At 49.2% G+C, this 19,776-nt stretch overlaps 2 protein-coding genes across 3 annotated transcripts in view; both read left to right on the top strand.

The window, feature by feature from the left end:
* Positions 1 to 1,035: 1,035 nt before the first annotated feature.
* Positions 1,036 to 17,966, top strand: NLE1 (notchless homolog 1; the record flags this gene model as incomplete). 2 transcript variants are annotated; one of them, XM_080629966.1, is made up of 13 exons in its annotated part: positions 1,036 to 1,176; positions 1,259 to 1,476; positions 1,573 to 1,652; positions 1,918 to 1,994; positions 3,282 to 3,379; positions 4,801 to 4,993; positions 5,416 to 5,551; positions 5,902 to 5,948; positions 6,101 to 6,303; positions 7,056 to 7,215; positions 7,300 to 7,370; positions 16,607 to 16,699; positions 17,932 to 17,966. In XM_080629966.1, the coding sequence occupies 12 exons, from the start codon at positions 1,036 to 1,038 to the stop codon at positions 16,623 to 16,625; spliced, it is 1,443 nt and encodes a 480-aa protein (XP_080486092.1). In that variant the 3' UTR covers positions 16,626 to 16,699; positions 17,932 to 17,966. The 2 variants fall into 2 exon arrangements, with proteins under 2 accessions (XP_080486092.1, XP_080486093.1); XM_080629967.1 differs by lacking the exons at positions 16,607 to 16,699; positions 17,932 to 17,966 and adding an exon at positions 7,867 to 7,991.
* The window catches only part of ULK2 (unc-51 like autophagy activating kinase 2), a gene marked incomplete at its 5' end in the record, with an annotated part of 38,292 nt that continues 33,820 nt past the window's right edge, over positions 15,305 to 19,776 (top strand). Inside the window, 3 exons of the mRNA XM_080629965.1 lie at positions 15,305 to 15,397; positions 16,607 to 16,699; positions 17,932 to 17,973. Of these exons, the coding sequence (XP_080486091.1) occupies positions 15,305 to 15,397; positions 16,607 to 16,699; positions 17,932 to 17,973 (228 nt within the window). The remainder of the gene's footprint in view (positions 15,398 to 16,606; positions 16,700 to 17,931; positions 17,974 to 19,776) is intronic.

Raw genomic sequence — 19,776 nt, 5'->3', positions numbered from 1 at the left:
TTTGACTTTACACTTTCTTAATGTGAGCCTTAGGGGTTTAAAAACCAGGTAAACCCCTCAGCAGTCTGGTGTTGGTGCATTTGCACAGATTTATTAATATTTAATGGTATAAGTTAATGGCAATGTGGTGAAATAAGAATAGTTTCTATCTAAATGCTAAATGAGAAGGTGTTTTAGTCACAGGATGCATCAGTTGGTATGGTATTGAACTACACCCATGCACTCGAATTCTCTTCTATGGGGGAAAGCTAAACTCTCGTGTGTTCTCTGTGTGGCCCTTGGTCTGGTAGTTACTGGTTTGTGCTGGATGGGATGGGTGATGGGGAATTTCTTGTTATATTGTAAGTTTATGTCTCTGAATGTAGGATCTTCCCTCCCTCGTGTGCAGCCCAACGAGCCAGTGTTCATATGATGAATATGGTTATGGTGAATAAACCACATTCAGTGGCAGCCTCCTCTCCTGCTCCCCGCAGAGCTACACACACTGTGCCTGGGCAGGCTCTAGCGTGGCATTAATTCCTGACCGGGATGGGGTAGCTGGGGTGTTTTTTGCTGAACTTTCTGCTTTTCACTTTAGAAACGCGATAAAAAGCCCCGGTGTGGGCACCGCGGGAGTGCTCGGAGCGGGCTCGTTCACCCCCCTCCATCCCGTCCTGTCCCCGCGGCGCCCCCGGCGGCCTCGAACGCGGGGCGCGGCGCTGTCCTTACCGCCGGCCACCAGGGGGCAGCAGCGCCGCGCTCAGGGGCTCCGGCTCCGGAGGAGCCGCTTCCGGCCCACGTGGGCCGCGCACGCACATGGCCGCGGTGAGCGGGAGGGGGGCTTGGACGGGAGCGAGCGGGGCCGAGGCTGGAACGGGGCCTCCCCACCCCCGGGGTACCTCCGTGGCCCTGCTCAGTGCAGGGTGTTTCTCCCCCGGGCTCCCCTACAGCGGCTTCTTCTCCCCCGCCCCGTGGGAATCGCTGCCGGGTGGGTGCTGTGGGGCTGCCCCCGCTCCCTGAGGCATTCCCGGTGCTGATCCCGCTGTCCCGCAGAGCATGTCGCCGGACGAGGACGTGCAGCGGCTCCTGATCCAGTTCCGGGATGAGGCAGGAGAGGCCCTGGGCTCCCCCTTCGATGTCCCGGTCACCATCACCCCGGACAAGCTGCAGCTGGTCTGTAACGCGCTCCTGCAGAAGGTGAGACCCTCCCTGGGCACCCCACGGTACCCTTGAGCCCACCCGGGCCGCCCCTCATACGCCTCCTGCCCTTTCCCCCCAGGATGAACCGGTACCTTTGGCCTTCTTTGTCCACGATGCCGAGATCATCGCGTCACTGGAGAAGACCTTGGTGGGGCAGAGTGTGGAGACAGAGAAGGTCCTGGACATCATCTACCAGCCGCAGGCAGTGTTCAGGGTGCGGGCAGTGACCCGCTGCACCAGCTCCCTGGAGGGGCACACCGAGGCTGTCATCTCCGTAGCCTTCAGCCCCACTGGAAAGTACGAGGGGCTGACGGGGGGCTGAAGGTAAGATAAGAGCTGCTGTCATCTTTCCTTGGGACACCGCACTGAGCTGGGATCTTCCTCCTCTCCCAGGTACCTGGCAAGTGGCTCTGGAGATACCACAGTCCGATTCTGGGACCTCAGCACAGAGACACCGCAGTTCACAGCCAAAGGTGGGTATGGGACGTGCTGGGGGGGGCAGCTTCTGACCCCTGCCTGCTCTGGGGGAACAAACAGAGCAGAATCTGGTGCTGCTTGAGTCATACAGGCTGGGACCATGGCTCCTGTCTTTGATTAACTAAGTGGAGGATGAAGGTTTGTCCAGGAGGAACGTGGAAAGTTCCCTCACCTCCAGTCGTGCCCTGGAGTGAGTGCGTGGTGAGACATCACAGACAGTCACAGCTCTCTACTCACACCCGCTCGTGCTCTCTCTGCCAGGTCACCGGCACTGGGTGCTCAGCATCGCTTGGTCACCTGATGGCAAGAAGCTGGCCTCAGGTTGCAAGAACAGCCAGGTATGTGTGGGGCTGGGGGAGTATTGAGACCCTCTGCAGCTGTGCTGCCCTGTTCTGAACTGAACTGACCCCTTGAAAAGGGGCTGTGGGGGATGAGGGGTGAAGACGTGATTTTCTTGGGTGTAAGGGGTGTATCCAGGTGTTTTGAGTGGGATTCCTGTTCTCCAGAGAAGCTTTGCATGTGGCTCTGTTGCAGTAGTTGCAGGTAGTGTCTCTTAACTCTGTAGCAGGCAGAGCTCGGTCTTCGTTGCCTTTGCAGGCCTCTTGCTGCTGAGCCCTGCTGTCTTGGGGCAGATGGTTTTCCCTCTGCACAGGAAAGAGTCCAGGCTTTGGACGTGGTCCTTGGCAGACGGCTCCATCACGAGGGAGGTGTCTGGAGCAAGAAAGGGTATCGCCTGGCCAAGCCAGCACTGCTGCTTGCGTGACCCAGACATGCAGCAGCAGCCGGTTTCACAGTGCTCTCACTCAGACACAGCCAAATTCCCGTTCACAGGAATGGGAAGGGGGCCCAGCCATGTGGGGCAAAATGTTTGGCCTTAAGGTGCAAACAGAAATGCCTGGGGAAGTGGGAGCACTCAGAAGTAAGTTGCTGAGCTGCAGAAGGGCAGTTGCTTGCTCCGACCTTCGAATGGGCTGAGAGCAGCAACAAGAGCAGCCGTGGAGCTGCTGCTGTCCTGTGCTCTGTCAGGTGCTGTGTTACCAGCCCCAAGGAAGAGGCCAGGCAAGGGTGGCTCTGCCATGATTTGGTGCTGTTCTGGCTTTAATCTAACCCATGGTGCTGCTTGTCTTCTGTTTCTCCGGGTTTTCTAAGTAGGAGATGACTAATACCTTGGCTCTTTGGGTGAACATTTATATAGAGAGAGGAAAGAAAGAGAAAACCAGCATGTCTCCCACCCACAGAATCTGATCAGAAGTAGCATTTAGCGCGCTCTGGCTTTCATCGTGCTCTGCGAGTGTTCACTAACTGGCTGGCACAGGGTATCAAAGGCTCAGAGTGGCTTTCTGGGAACCTGTGTCAGTTTTGAGTTGAGGCAGATATTTTTGTAGCAGCAGTGTTTCAGGCAGCAAGGAGGGTGATCAGGTCTCGTTCTTTTGATGTCAGCTGATTGCTGCAGGGATCTGAAAGGCATCCAGCCCTCCTGCCCCCCTCCTTCTCTGCCCACTGCTTTTGCCAGTGTGAATGCGACACCAAGGACACCTCTGCTTGCTAAACGGAGCCTGAGCGTCTCTGGGATTCACATGATGTAAGTGGCCTGACGCGACCCTCTTGCCTCCTCTCTTGGACAGATATTTCTCTGGGACCCAGCCACCGGCAGTCAGATCGGCCGGGTGCTTTCTGGCCACTCCAAATGGATCACGTGTCTCTGCTGGGAACCGCTCCACATGTAAGTGAAGGGCCAGCCCAGCTCTTTCCCTTTACTCGTATGGAAAAGAGCAGACTGGCCTGAAAAGCACTGCTCCTATTCGCCTTTCTCCCGTTCCAGGAGAAGGGCTGTGTGCAAGAGAACAGCCCCCAGGGTGGGCCAACAAAAATGTGTCTGTCAGATCCAGGAGTCACAGCTGCTGCTCACAGTCCCATGAGGTTGCTGGGAAGTCATTGCCAGGCTGTACCTCTTTTCCCTTGTATAGATACACCTGCCTATGGAAAACAGTGCTTGCATGGTGCTGGATGAACATTTGATCTGCTGAGCTGAGAGCAGGAAAGCTGCCTGTGTGGTGCCCGAGCTCAGGCTCTGCAGAGCACTCCCTTTCTGCTCTCCTGCATCCTGGTTGCCTCTGTCATCCTGTTTATTTTTCATGAGGGCTCATTAACTGTGCAAGCCCCTTATCTCTTCGATCAGCTAAAGCTCTATCTAGGAGAAATGGGTGGAGGGGGTTAGTTGTATCCCATTATCCAAGACATGATAGAAACAAGTAAATAAAAAGAAAGACAAAGAGCCCCTTCAGAACAGAGCCCTGCAAATTGAATTTGCCAGTAGGAAACTCCAGCTATTTGCAAACAATTAACTGGATTAGCAAAAACTGATTATAAAGGAAGATGAGAAAATGGAGAGGAGGGAGATGACCCTGCCAGGGCTCTGTGTCTCATTCTGCAGCCACCTGTGCTCCCTGATCAGTCGCTGTGCAGCAGGAGGGGCCGTGCTCTTCCTCGCTGCTGCTCATGCCAGGGACCTCTTTCTTTGATGTTAAAACTGGGCTGAGTGATAAAGATGTTGTGCAAAGGACAGAGGGCTGTGGCTCCCACCCCTGTCCTTGCTGGGTTGTGGCCAGCTGCTTCCAGTTGTGTTAAATTTGCGCCCCTGAGCCACGTGGATGGACTTTGCTGCTTTCAGCCCTGCCAGCACAGCGTCATTCTGTGTCCTCAGGCTGTTGGATGCAAAGCATGGCATAGGCAGGGGAGCCTTCAGTGTGTTGCCATTGCTACCCATCTGCACTGATCCCCCTGCCCAGGGCTCTCCCCAGCCAGTGCCCAGGAAAGTGCCAGTTTGTGATCTCCTCATTAGCCAGTGGGTTAAAGCTCTGGAAACAAGGTCATTGCCAAGGGCTCGGGTGCCAGGTTTACTCTGGATTGATGCCTCCAGCGTGCAGCCCAGTCAGTTTGGAGGGAAGCATTTTTCTGCCTCTCCCCTGCCTTGTGGGATCTTGTTCTCTAGGTCAGCACCGTGCCCCTGCCCAGCCTCTCTCTGGTCTTCAGCCAAAAGAGAAAGTTGTCTTTTATTGACTTCTGGATCCTTGAATCCTCTGGGGCTGATGGTGGAGGAGCTGTGTGCGGTGCACAAATGGATTTGATCTTCTTTCTTTCCAGAAACCCAGAGTGCCGCTACCTGGCAAGTGCCTCCAAGGATGGCAGCATCCGCATCTGGGACACACTGATGGGCAGGTGTGACAAGATCCTCACAAGCCACACACAGTCAGTGACATGTGTGAAGTGGGGGGGTGATGGCTTGATCTACTCCTCCTCCCAGGACAGGACCATCAAAGTCTGGAGGAGCCAGGACGTAAGTGAGGCAAGCAGCCCTGTGGCTGGACACACTGTTGTAGCTTTGCTCTTCTTGGCACAGCTTGTGCCCTGAAATGAAGGTGTAGAGTGGGTGCTGTATTCTCTTGACCTGTCACAACCTGTTTCTTGAAACCATTTGGGTAGCTGTTGTGCAATGTTTTCATCCCTAGAAGTGGGGCTAAAAGCTGGAAACATCCTTGCAGTGACCCGTGCTGGTGGGTACCGTGCAAGGCCCTGCGGGAAGCTGATTTGTGAAGCTCAGTAGTGTTACTTCTTCCCTGCTAAGCCTGGCTACAGTACTGCCTGCAGCTTGGCTAAGAGGGTTTGGAAAGTTTAGGGTTGGTCCTCACAGCCCAGAGGGTGCTGCCCAGTCTGTCTCTGTCCTGCCCATCCCTCTCTGAGCCGTGGTTTTGTTTCCAGGGGGTCCTCTGCCGCACCTTGCAGGGCCACGCTCACTGGGTGAACACCATGGCCCTTAGCACCGACTACGTTCTGCGCACCGGGGCCTTTGAACCTGCTGAGGCTACCATCAACCCACAGGACGTACGTGGCTCCTGTAAGTGCGGCTCCTGCCTTGTGGGCTGGGGGAGGCAGCGAGGACCTGACGTCTCTTCTCAATGCTGCCACAAGCCAAAGCCATCTTGAGAGCTGGGAGCGGGATCTGTGCTAGTGGCAGTTGTGGTCTTCCTGGCTCATGCACAGGGTCGAGCAGTCTGGGGGATGGAAGGCTGCTCTGTTTTCAAGGGCTTTTGCTCCCAGTGTCATGCTTGGCAAAAAGAATGTGGGTGACCAGTCACACTGTGCTTGGCCCACGGAGCCAGGATTGGAATTGGCATCATAGGGTTAGAAAGTTTCTTTTCACCTAAGGGTTGCAAATCTCTCTTTTCTCCCCTCTACCTGTTTCAGTGACGGAACTGAAGGACAAGGCACAGCAGAGGTATGACCAAGTCAGGGTAAGTCCCTTTTGTCCCTACTGTAATTTCTAACACTGTTACTGATGGAAGCAGTGAACATGCACAGTTGGCTGTTGACCCCAACACTGATGTGCTTCAGGCTCTCCATATGTGGGTTGTACAAGACTTGGGCTCTTTCATCCCTTTCTCAGGGCCAGGAACCAGAAAGGCTCGTCTCAGGGTCAGATGATTTCACTCTGTTTCTTTGGAGACCAGCAGAAGACAAGAAGCCACTGGAGAGAATGACAGGCCACCAGGCTCTCATTAACCAAGTGCTCTTCTCGCCAGACACCCGGATAATAGCTAGTGCTTCCTTTGACAAGTCCATAAAGCTCTGGGATGGCAGGACAGGAAAGTGAGTTGGTTTATTCTGTTACAGAGGTGGTGACTGTGTGGGGTCTGTGTGTAACACACAGATCAGATTTTCAGAGCAGGCGCAGCTGCGGTGGGGTGGGATGTTCCACTCGGCTGATCTCCTGAAGACGTGTGTGTTGCATACTGCAGACTGACCCAGTTTACACAGTTCCTGTGCCAGAAAACAGCTTGTTCTGGACAATGCAAATTCTTCTTGTTACAAGTGGTGCTGCTGGTGTTTGGATGCTCCTCGTAGCATCCAGAATAGTCCAGCTTTTTACCTTCAGCTAGAGTATTGATGAGCTCTCTCAGGGAAGGGGCAGCCTTCCCTGTAAATCAGTCTTTATACTGTTGGGCTTGGGTTTCATGTCAGTAATTTTAATGGTCCTCCTAAATCCAGATTGCTCAGCCAGAGAGAGGAAGGACACATCTGTACAGTAACGCTGTAGTGTTGCCTACTGGATATGGGTTTCCTGGCAGGGGAGTTGAGATGAAGAGCAATCTAGAAGGCTCTGGGCCCGTCTCGGGTGGGTTTTAGACAGCTGAACCACCTATGGACTCTGTATCGCAATTGACTGCCTTGTGCATAGCAATTGACTGCCTTGTGCATGCTGGTTTGGGGTGTGCTGGGCATCCTGTGACTGTGCTTGCTTGCTTGGTGGAGGAGAAACATGAAGGCTGGGCAAGGGCTGGTTTGGAGCAAACCCAGCTGCCTGCTCCTCTAACAGCCTCCTCCTGCCTCCTCCACGCCAGGTACCTGACGTCGCTGCGAGGGCACGTCTCAGCTGTGTATCAGATTGCCTGGTCAGCCGACAGCCGCTTGCTGGTGAGTGGGAGCAGTGACAGCACGCTCAAGGTCTGGGATGCCAAGATGAAGAAACTGGCCATTGATCTTCCTGGCCATGCAGATGAGGTGAGGTGTCAGGCTGAGATGTTTGAGAGGGGCAGGAATGACCCTTCCTCCAGCAGAGGTAACTCTGTCCTTCTCTAATACTAGGTTTATGCAACAGATTGGAGCCCAGATGGACAGAGGGTAGCAAGTGGAGGAAAGGATAAGTGTTTGAGGATGTAAGTAACCTGTTGTCTGTTCATAGAAGATACTGCAGCTGCTCCCATATGTCCTTCAGAGCTGCAGTCTCCTTGCAGAGACCTGCGTGGTTAAGGCATGATCTCTCCTTGCAGAGAGCACAGCACTGGGCCATATTCCAGTCTGGAGACCTGACCTCCCTGAGGGCAGAACTGCTGCTGTCCCCTGGGAGATGACTAGAAAGCAGAGTCCCTCCAACTGAGCAGTCAGTGGTGAAACTTGACTCTGATGTCTGTTTTGGCTCCTGGAGAGGGGAAGGAACAGTTGTACCAGTTGGTCAGTCCCTTCCTTTCTCACCTTCCTCCCGTCTTGCAGTTATGTAGACAGACAAATTCCTGTGAGCTGGTTGCCATTTGACCATGGCTGATAAAGAAACCCAGGCGCTTGCTGTGCAGATGAAGGACCCCAGTACCTGTTGGGCCATGTGGCAGTGCTAGTGCTGGACCACAAGGATGCATCAGCTCTTTCTGTTTGCAGATGGCGTCGCTAGGAGCAGTGACACGAAGCTGCTGGTCCCATCCTAAGCTGGGCTGCCCTCGGCACAGGCTGGGAAATCCACAAGGTGATGGATGATGGAGGCTGACATGAGCACGACATCCTGTTCCTGTTGGCTGCTCGCCCTCGTGGACTCTTTCCTTATATTTATTTAAGGAAATTTTAATTCTAGTTCTTGTTAAGAGCTGTGTTTTGCAGGATGATTTCCTCTCAGCATTACAGGAGGGATATCTCATCTGCCCCCTCTCAACTGGCTTTTTATTGAAATTTCATGTTTACAGTAGCCTGCTGCCTTGAAAGGGGCAAGCAAAGAGTGGGGATGGCTCCTGCCCCTTCTTGCTGTATAAAGAATCCTGCAGAGGAAAAGCTTTTAGTGCAGCAGACAGGGTTGTCCTTGTGTGACCTTCAGAGAGGGAAAGAGGAAGGGGAAAATTCAGCACATCATTACATTACAGAACTGTGCTCGGCTGCATGCCTGGGACAAAGATCTGCTGAGGATAACATCTTAAGGCTTCCCATTATTCCAGTGAAGTTCTGCCTTTCCACAGCCCATTTCTCTGTGGGCTGTGCTGAGCATTATCTGTTAGCAATCCTCTGCAGGAGAGAGCTCATTCACTTTTGTTCAGGGTGCAACAGGCACAAACTTCAAATGACTGATGGAACTGTGCTGAGTTATCAGGACTCAGTGATTCTTGGAAATGGGAAAATGAGGCAGTTGTGCCTCCAGATAGGGAAGAGAGTGCCTGTTTCCCATCCACTGCTGACTCGAGGGGAAAGGAGGAAAGGGTGGGGAAGGGGAAGAACAGAGCAGGCATTTTGGGTGGTGGTTGTCCCTTGCCCTGGATACGTGCTGACAGCAGGGCTGGGACTGTCACAGTAAATGGCAAAACCTCCATTGCACAGAGTTGGCTCCTTCTGGAATTTCTCGAGTGCATTTACTTGCCCAGTGGGTGAGAGGGATTCATACTGTCAGATACATATTTGTAAGCTTCCTTTTGAGACTTTTTGTAAGTCAGTTCAGGCTTCCAGGAATCATGAGGTGAATAGACCTGACTTAGTGTTTATTTTCAGTGTTCTTACTTGCAAAACAGTAAAAATCCAGATGTGGTTATTGAAGAGTAGAAATTACATTGTCAGATTAGTTGCAGCAAGCTAGCATGAAGGTTAAAACATTCTCCATAGCCCTCATACTGCAGTTGCTGCTTAGTTATTACTACAGCTCGTAACAGGAGCATGGCTTTCATGCTTCCCAGCTGCAGAAGATGCATTTTAGGACTTTATTCCTGGTGACAGAATTGCTTTGGAGAATTAAGAGAGGGTGGTGCAGTAAGGGCCATTTGCTTGTCTGCAGTTGTTCAGTAGAGCAAAAGACTGGAACAAAGGGTTAAATCTTTAATGTGACTGAGCACACATGTTGTGGTTCCTGTTGTTAGTATCTTTCTGCCAGCCAAGTCAGCAGGCTCTATCTTTGTGGGATCTTTTGGGAAGAACTCAATATCCTGTACCTGCTCTTTCATTAATGTGCTTCCTCCAGCTGGTTCTTGCTGACAGTGAAGGCCATTTTGCATCTATCTCCATAAACAAAACCTTTCTTAGTTCACTAAGGTAAATGTGGGATAGGGTGGTTTAAAACTGTAGGTGATAATTATGCCTCCCCCAACTGCCGTGCCCTTGGGAAGGAGGAGCACACATGCGGCTGACAGATCTCTGGTGGCAGCTGAGGAGCTGCTTGTTCTGCACTGGTTTTGGGCTCCTTGTACTAAAGGAAATGATCCACCCTTGGAGTTCTGCTCTGTGTCCCCAGTTTTGACTTGCTGAGCATGGCAGCTTCGGCAGCTGCTGGTAGAATGCGACTCACTCAGAGGGAAGAATCATGGATCTCTGCTTCCTCTGCCAAAGTGCTGCATGTGGTCACTGTGCCCTGTGAATCCACAATGTGTTTTGCATTAGAAGTAGGGATGTATTTGAGTTAGGGGAAGTGATCCTGTCTGGGGGGCAGACTGGCTTGGCTGCGTGTGTACATGTGCCTAAAGAGTCCTTCCTCATCCACTGACTTTCAAAGCAATCTCAGTGCCTTCTGGCCATGCTGTGAACCTGAGACAGCTCCTGCCATCCCTTCAGATAGCTTCTTTGACACAGCCTGATTAAAACCCACCTTCCTAATGCTGGAGCAGAAAGGTTTTCCAACGCAAAGCGAGACGTCTTGAAGAAAGAGAGGGCCTTGCAACAAAGTTTACACCAAAATACACTGTCTTGCCCTTAATCTTTCTTTGACCTGGTAGTGGGTAGATTTTGAACCAGGCTATGTGATGGCTTTGCACGTAGACCAAATCTAATTTTCCTGTCTTAAGCAGCTGCTGCTATTTTTATCATTCATACAGCACCAGCCTTCATGCATACTAAGTGCTGGCCCCATTCCAGTTGTATTCCTAAGCAATCCTGTAACACTCCTCCCAGTTTGATTTGAATGCAGCATTTCCCGGGCCTCGCTCTGCAGTCTCCTGCCAGCTCTCATGCGTTGGAGAAGAGCTACTGCCCTTCACTTCAGAGGTGGCTCCTTTTTGGCAGGGAGTGAAGCAGGCGCGTGACCTCCCTCGCTCTGCTGGCAATGGTGATGTGAGCTTTAATTAGCTAACTTCGAGAATTGCAGATGCAGATTTGGGTTTATGGTGTCACTAATGGGGGAAGACATTGTTTAGAGGGCAGATCTAAAAGGTAGGCCAGAGCTTTCTGATGGCATTTTCTGGGAACTGCATCATTAACCTTACAAAAAGCCTGCTGAAACACTTGAACTTCTCCAGTGCTGTGTGATAGGAATCTCAGTATCTGCTGCTGTGTATCAGCCCAGTTTCTCCCGAGTTACTTGTTAAGCCTACCACACAGGTATGCCTACCACAAGGGTGTTATTTCGCACTGGTAATGTAGGAATAATTTTAAGCATATCCAGAAACTGTTAGTCCCACAAGTCCTCTGACGCTTTGTTCTTTAAAAGCTGTGATAGCTCAGCTGATGCCACCATTAATTTTGTTCCAAATGGGAGGGTGGTGATGATAAGGACTGGGAAGCATGCCAGTCTTCAGAGGAAGGTTTACCTGTCTAATAAGTTCCTGGGTTATAATGGAGGGAGAAAAGGAAGAAGAAAATTATAAGAACACCTAGAGTGAAGGAGATTGTTTGGGATAGTGCTGAGATGAGCAGGACAGTGCCAGAGTCTTGCCTTTGGGGGTTGATTTAGATAAGTGAGGCCTTAACATCCTCACAAAAACTGTTCTTGGGGCTGTGTGTTCTGGTTATCCATGCTGAAGGGCTGGCCAAATGGCGTACGCATTGTGCTCCTTGGGTCCTTGGAGGCACATGTTCATGTTCTGCTTGACCCAGCTGATCTCTGATTATTTTCCCAGATCAGAAATTTAACTTCCATGTGTGTTGCCTGGGGGAAGATACAAGAAAAATCTTTCAATGAACAGGAAGAAAATACTCTTCATTCATTGTTACGCATGAGCATTAAGAACAGCAGCTGTCTTTCTGCTTAATTTAGGACAACCCAGGTGCCATTAAGGTGATGTTTCCACCTCAGAAAGGGCTGTATTTCAGTGATGTGGCAGAAAAGGGCTTGCTGGGAAGACCATTTGGGGTTTTGAGGATGAAATGTGTTATGGAAACCCAGAGTGATGTCTGTGTTCTAGACAGCTGCTAGCACATGAAAGCATACTTATGTGAACTCGGACAACCAACCTGGAAGGTCCCAATTCCTTCCTAGATTTGTTGCTCTTGTGACCATGAGTCTTGGCTCACATCTGAGGGTCTAATTTGTCTGACAAGTGTAGTGCAGCTGGGAGGGAGCCACAAGTCCATCTCTAGTGCTGTTATTCTGCGTTTGCTTCACTCTGACCCTGTAAATTGGTGGTCCTTGCTGCGCTGGAGGTCACTGGTGGTCTCTGTCAGTGGGATGCAGGCCCTGCACAGTGTGATGTTGAAAATAAACAAACTCGGGACACAGTACTCTGCTTCTGAAGGATCACTGTGATCAATGAGACATGGTACTGGTGCCTGCTGCTTGGCCATGCGTTCTGAGCACACTGGATGTTTTATTGTCCTGCTGCCTTGCTTGTCAGAGCAGAGCAGAGCAGTGCATCCCTCCTAGTGCTGCAGGGCTGCCAGCACTAAATGGTGAATATCTGTGTGTATTCCTTGGGCACTGGAGGAGCAGCATGAACCCCATGGGGTTATCCTGCATTGCTCTCCCAACATCTCGAGTAATTCAGTCTGTTCTGACCTCTTTCAGCAGCAAAAGCAAGTGGAGGTGCTGTTTGTAAATAGGCTTATTGTAGTCCACAGGTGCTGGAAATATTGAAGTGTAGGAGCTCCCCCAGATGCTAATCAAGGACCCAGCTCAAATGAGTGACCTGCATGCAAATCCCACAGTCCTTATGTTTTTCAGACATCAGCTCTTCAGATCCCATTCAAATCCCAGTGCGAGGCAGCATGTTTAGTTATTCTGGTCAAACCTCCCTGCTGCTCTTGGCTGTTTTGTCCTTGCTGTGCTGAAACAAACGTGCTCGAGGGCTTCAGCCCCATTACGAGGACAAAAGGACATCAGACATGCTACCAGAGGGAAATGGGTCTCAGTTTTGAAGTGTAATGCAGATTGGGTGGCTTAGAAATTCCTGTAGTGTTTTTCTCTGTCCAAAAGGCATCCTTGTGGATTATTTTAATTCTTTATTATTTTTCAGCTTCCCTAAAATGTAGCTTGTGACATTGACTTTGAGATGAGGATACGTGCTGGTGCCGAGAGGATTAATAGTGAATATGAGAATCAGTGGATGGCAATAAACAGCCAGTTCTCTGGGAAATGATTTTCTGAATCAGAATAGCTAACCCATTGAGACTTGTGGGCTTTTCCTGGGTTTAACAGGGCACTGTGAATGCACACTAGAAGGTGGCTCTGTTACTACCAGCACCTTCATTTATTGGAACTTGGAATATTTTTGCATCTCATTTATTCCTTTCCATGGGGAAACTTGGAATATTTTGCAAACTTGGAATATTTTTGCATCTCATTTTATTCCTTTCCATGGGGGTGTTCTGAGACCCTGAAATTACTTGGCCAGCTTCACTTTCTCAGTTTTGTTTGCTAGGATAGTGCCATGCACGGATTTTGGATAGGAGCTCAGAACTTCAGAAAACAAAGTAGAGGATCATGTTTTGAGGGGTTTAAAAGCCCTTTTGTTCTCTTTGGATCAAAACAGATGTCTTGGGATTCTTCTAATGTGTTTATATTACGTCTAGAGCTTAAAATGTCCTTCATAAAGTTGTCAGGATTCCCTTAAGAATCTCTTGCTGGATATTTTTTTAATACAAGTGTGTTGTCTTTGGAGAATTCTTTAGCCATGGAGGTTTTGACGTGGTACACAGCTCCAGTAGTGCTTGGTGACTGAAAACGAAGGAGTGAAGAATAGGAAGAGAACCAACTCTGCTCAGTCTGTTTTGATCCATCAGTGCTGAAAGCAGAGCCTGTATCACACAAGAGGAGGCGCAGCACTCCTAAGTGGGGTCAGAGCTCTGCCCTGAGGATCCCAATGTGCACCTTGTGTCAACTGTAACTTCAGTGGTGGGTTAATTGCTGATGCTGAGGGGGTCTGAGGCAGATGGGGGTATTGGGGAGGCCTGAAGGAGGTTTACAGGTGAAACTGGGATGTGGAGGTAGCCTGATGGAGAATGTAGGCAGAGAGGAAAGAGCAGTGAGGAATGGAAAGCAAAGGAGTGGAGTGCAATTATGTAGATCTGGAGGTGAAGGTCAAAGGCTCCATGTGACTGGTGTGTGGTGACTGTTTGGTTTTTTTAATGCTTGTACGTGCTGCTGTAAACAGCCGCAGGCTGATCTGAAAGTGCTGAGAGGCAGAGGCTGTAAATTACAGATGTTGTTCTCCTTATAAAGGGAGCAAGCAACTTGAAGTGTCTTTGGCTTACAGCATTTTGCATGCTTGTTCCTCCACTGCTTCTCCATTCAAGTTCCTTGTATTAGGTTTGATGTAGTCTTGGTGAGTGGCTGTGAGCCTGGGGGTGCTGGGCTGGCCATACCACCCTGGGAGGGTGGGAGGGTCTGTACCTGCCTTCAGGAACATTTTCTTCACCAAAAGGGTGCTCAGGCGTTGGAACAGGCTGCCCAGGGCAGTGCTGGAGTCATTGTCCCTGGAAGTGTCCAAAACCCATGTAGATGAGGCCCTTAGTGACATGTTAGTGGTGGCCTTGGCAGTACTGGGGAATGGTTGGTCTTGATCTTAATGGTCTTTTCCAACCCAGTTGATTATGATTCTATGATTGACCCCTGCCATACTCTGTGCTCAGGGCAGCTGGCTCAGGGCCACCTCTGGCCCTCCCTCCTCTCCTGGTGGCCCCTCAGCGTTGTCCTCACTGACAGGTGGGCTTGAGATGGCCAAGAAAGCAAATACAGTGAAACGCAGCAAGTCTTGGAAGCCACGGCGAGGGGTGAGGGGCGCAACCCACGGTTGTCTTCTAACCCAGCTCTGCGGTGAGGAGGGGGGCAGGTCTCCAGGGCCTGGGTTACTGTGTCCTCCCTGAGGAGACGACAAGGACCGGTTCCGGGTCCGCGCTGCTGAGGGGAAGGCGGCGGAGGGACCCCGCGGCGCGCTCCCGCCGGGTTAAACAGGGTGAGGCACTCTTTAGCCGCCGGCGGAAGCAGCCGAACGCTGGGGCCTGCGCGATGCAACCTATAAAAGGCGTGAGGTGGCGCGGAGGTCTGGGCAGTCGGAGGTGGGGCTGGCCTGGTTTGGGGATAAGGATAGGCGGTGGTGGAGCGGCGAGAGCCCCAAGGAGGCGGTGACGGCCTGAGAGACCCCCGTGTGCACCTTCGTAGCGTTCTCCCCTCCCGCGGGCGGTGCGGCGGCGACAGCGACAGCCACCCCCGGAGCCGCGGGCCGCGCCTCCCAACCGCCTTGCTGGATGCTCTGGGGCTCGGTCCCTGAGGGGGGCCGCGGCGCCGGCAGCCCCAGCTGTGGCGGAGCCATGGGGGCGGGCAGCGGCAGGGCGCAGAGCCCCCTTGCCCGCTGAGAAGGCCCCTCGTCCCGGCGTCGATGCCGCACTGTCCCCTCTTCACCGGCCCCTGAGAGACTTCCCCCCGCCCAGCTCCGCTCCTTCCCCGCCTTGCCCTCCTCATGCCAGACGGAGCCCCTCGCCTCGGAGACGCCCTGCAGCAGCCCCGCTGGGCTGGGGGTCCGCGGCTGCCCCCGCGGTATGAGAGGAGCTGCTCCCGCCGCCGGGGGCAGCCAGGAGAGGGGCAGACTCCTACCCCGCCGCCGGTTGCTGTGAGGCGGCTGTAACTGCCTTGACTGGCGGAAGACCCCCTTTGTTTTCTCTCCTTCCCTTCTTCCTTCCCGGGGGCTTCATGCGCCGCTGAGGGATGATGGAGGTGGTGGGGGACTTTGAGTACAGCAAGAAGGACCTGATAGGACACGGAGCCTTTGCTGTGGTCTTCAAAGGTCGCCACCGCAAGGTAAATAGCAATGGGCTTTGCTCGCAGCCGAAGTGGGGCCGGTTACACAACCCGGGTCGGGGTCGCTCCACGGGGTTGCAGCCTTCAGGAGCCCCTCCCGGTGGGTAGCGATGGTTGTGGGGGTGTGTGTCCTCTGAAGGAGTTGTGTTGTGATTTGTGTGTTTGGGGAGAAATAAGAAGGAACGGGCTGGGTACCGGGGTTTGGGGCTGGGCCTGGCGCTGCTGCAGCCCCAGAACTGAGCTGCCGGCTCCCGGCCTCCGTAAACCTCCTTTTTCTCCCGTAACAACCTATCTGCATTCCCACCTCTCCTCTCTGCTGTTTGGTAGCTCCCTGACATAACGGCGAGTGGAGAGTTGCAGCTGTATGGGAGGCTGAGCCCTTTGTTTGTCTGAAGGTTCATGTTTATCTCGCTGGATAACGAGGGATCTAATGGAAAATTGTCTCCTTTGGGATTGGCAGAAGATCTCTTAAATTCAGAGGTGTCTGGTTTCCTGGCGTGGCTTGCTAATCACCCTGGATATTAATAGTTGCGTTATGGTTTCTTGCTGCTGTGAGAGTTTATTCTGGTGTTGGTGCCTAAAGTGCTCTGCTTTCCAGAAAACAACCCTTCAGATTTATCATCTTGGAGCACTAGGGCAGCACTCGCAACTTGGAGAGGCACAGGGCAGTGATTTTTGAGTTAAAGAAGGGGGAGAAAGGAAAACAAAAACTTTAAAGGCCACTGGAGATGCTCCTACCTTACAAATAGTCAATTTATTTTTAGATAATATATAAACAGACAATACAGAAGTTTACTTAAAAAAACAGAGATGTTTTCTTGTGCAATTTTCAGCTGTAGAGCTTAAGGATGAAAATGGGAAGTCCTTACAGGAGAGTGAAAGTAACTGGATCATTGAGAGAGGACTAAAAAGCAGATACATAGCACCAATACAAAAGAAAAATAAATGGGATATGATTATGTGCTACTTTAGTTTTTTAAATGCTCTGGAACCCATGAACGTGCAGTGTAGCTGCAGCTGGATTTTAATAGCTGTCTAAGCTATTGTGGAATGAAATAGTTCTTGATGGTGTCATGTGATGCAGTCACTGGTGAGTAGAGTAGGGGTGATCTCACAACTTTTTCTCCAGTTCTTTACTAGGTAGTTCTTAGTGGTTAAAGTCAAAACCAATAGAAAACTGACAATACTTTTTTGTTTGTTTGCTTCCAGAAAACTGATTGGGAAGTAGCCATAAAGAGTATTAACAAAAAGAACTTGTCAAAGTCCCAAATCCTACTTGGAAAAGAAATAAAAATCTTAAAGGTATGTTAATTTGCAGTGATTTTTAAAGCTTCTTTACTTGAAAAGGAGACTTTTGCCCTAGTTCATTTCAGGTCATGGGTGGTATCACAATAATTGCTGTTCTGCTGTTTGGTTTTTTTGTTAGTTCCAGGAGAAATTTGGAAGAAATTTTAGAAAGACCAAGGAAAAAAAAAAAAAGGAAAAAAAGATACTTTTTCATTCTGGAAATGGTCTCAGAATGGGTTATGGGCATTATTTTGTAGTTAAAAGTAGAAAATTACAGAACCAGTCTCGTGCTTTGCTTATTGCACATGTAGAAAATTTGACCCTCAGGATGGCTGTTATGGCACCTTTCCCAGGCACTGCATACAACAAAAGTCATAGCTGAGGGTAAAACTTCAGTTTTTGATCTTTCCTTTGCTCAAAGATGCCTTGAAAGCTAAATCACCATGCTGAATTTGATTCCTGATGCAGTCTTCCCACTTCTGAGGTGTGTTAATTGATTAAAATGTGTAGTGTGGCTCTAATGAAGGAAAAAATGGAGCATCAGTTATTCAATGTTCTTTTATGGGAACATCTCCTCAGATGGTCTCTTGTCATTCTCCGCTCTCTGAACTTCACCACATCTCATTTTAGATAGCTTTGTAGTAATAATTAGTGCTGCTTTCTTTCCATGTTTTCAAGCTTCTTGAGATACATCACTGTTTTAAACAATACATATATGTTATATTTTAGTATATTTGTTACACATTAGAAATCGTAGTGTTTGGTACATTAGTGTGCCGCAAGTATTTAGCGAAGACACATGTTATTTTGAGCAGTTACAGTTAGTTTGAGCTGACCTGTGAATTTTATTCGGTGTTACTTGGTTTGATTTCCTTTTCATTGCAAAATGGTACAGTTGACTTGAACCAGAGTTGGTAACTCTGCTAAGTGGAAAATGTGTGAGACTAAGTTTAGTGGGTTTTCAATGTTCATTGAAGGATCAGTACTTACTGTAACAAGATATCGAAAATAAGTTCTGTAACCAAATGTTTTTATGACCTCTGAAGATATTGCCTAATTTCCTATTCCTGTAAATATTGTCTAAACAGCTGGGATTTTCTCCAAATTCCATCATGCGGTCTAAACCAGATGCTACCTTCCTGTGTAAAATTTGGTTCTCTTTAATTATCACCTAGCATAATAAATTTAAAAGAATAATAATAATGACAACAGGCCATTTTCATAATGCCAGATATTTTGTTTTACAGGAACTTCAGCATGAGAACATTGTAGCTCTTTATGATGTCCAGGTAAAATATATTTTGATGCCTTTTCATTAAAATTTATTTATGAAAATACAATGCATATGTAAGCTTACTGAGTAGAAAATTTTGAATGGCCACATACTTTGTTGCTATGATCAGTTTGGTATTTAGAAAAAGAAATTTGGTTCCCTAGCAGTGGTGGGGGAGTTGTGTTGTCTTTAACACACTATGCACTTACTTTGTGTTGGCTCTTTCTAATAAGCAGGATGCACTGTTGGGATAGAAAGCCATGAGGAATACAGTTTACTGCCAGGCAGTGGGGACAAGTGGCAGCCAGAGAAGCTCTGCAGAGGCTGTTTGTGTAGTTTGGTCCTGTCTCCAGAGGAAAAGAATCAGCTGGCTGGGCTGGAAGCTCAATCAGTGGCATTAACTATTTTCCTGATTTAGCCTTGTTTCCTTGGCCCTATAATTTAATTGGAAAGTGGGTGTTTGTGGATAATGACTGAATACACCTGAAGGAAAATGTACTAGTAGGAGTTGATCTGGATGGGTGAAACAAGTGACGTTAAGAAGTCAACATAACTTAAAATACTGTATAGAAAAGGAGTAGCATTCTTGAGGTCTCTGTAACAAGGAAATGTATTGTGTAGCTCTGTATAACAGTGAGGAAGAACTGAAGGAAGTAGAAGACCGCAATCACACCTGTATATGTTGCTGTTGCCTGTATTCAAGAGGCCAGGATAAAGTATAAATCCAAGCAGACATTTGGATCTTTTCAAGTAGGAGAAATAAGAATTAAATGGCTTCAAATGGTCTTTCTCTCTTTATGCCCAGGATCTTAACTGGTAAGGTGAAGGAGTTGGTTTTCTGGCCTATCCAGGGTGGTGTATTCTACTTGGTAGGCAGTACATTTTATCTTAAGGCCTGCAAGTGTTGAATAAAGCTAAATGTGATGTAGGTTATACAGCCATTTGTTCTGTTTGAATAAGAACTATGTATTTATCTCCTGGGCTCAATTCTAATCTTAAATGCAGAGTTACATTTATGAAAAAAAAAAAAAAATTAAGAACCATCCTTGGAGCATTGCACAGTTATAGAAGAGGAAAATAGACATTTTTATATTCTTCAGTATTTTCTGTCTTCACACATTTACACCCTTGAAGGTTTTCAGCTTGCATGTAGATATGTATCTCTAGCTATAGAAATCTGTGTTCACATGACACATGCATGGCAGGCTCAGGTTGTGCTGTGTGTAGTGCTATAGGACATGTACTAAATTCTTTTGACTTTGGTACAAAACTAGTGTTCATGTAGCAACATGAACTGTGCATCAGAACTTCCCATTTGGATGTATAGACTCTTCTCCCTCCTGGTTGTTCACTTCAGAGCTGAGGACTTCAAATGATATGAGCTGCTCTGAGAGGGAAAGTAGTCTCTTGTGCTTCGTGAAAAGACCAGGTTTTCCTGACTATTGCTAATTGGAAATAATCTCTCAGCATCCTAAATTTAGTATATCCAGACATCTTGAAAGAAGCTTGAATTGTTGACTGAGGGCATTGGTGTGTGAGTAAGCAGCTGAATTTCGGATTTATCATTTACACTTATTTATATGTGAGCATTACTTTCTAAGCTTTGCGCTGAGGGTAGTTGACTAGGTATGTATTTTGGTGATTTAACATTGTGTGTCTTCTAAGCCTTGGAAAGGCTCTTTCTTCTTTTGATCTACGCATAGAGCATCCACAAGGGAAGAGAGGGCAGAGCTGTACGTTTGTCTGTTGTTTCTTTACCTAAAGGTTATTTATAAATATAACTTCTATGCTTCTCAGCCACAGGAGAGGGTGGCTGTAG

This window comes from Psittacula echo (genome assembly GCF_963264785.1).
Source record: "Psittacula echo genome assembly, chromosome: 15".
Lineage (NCBI taxonomy): Eukaryota > Metazoa > Chordata > Aves > Psittaciformes > Psittacidae > Psittacula > Psittacula echo.
Note: the sequence above shows the minus strand (reverse complement) of the source record. Positions and strands in the feature narration are given on the sequence as shown.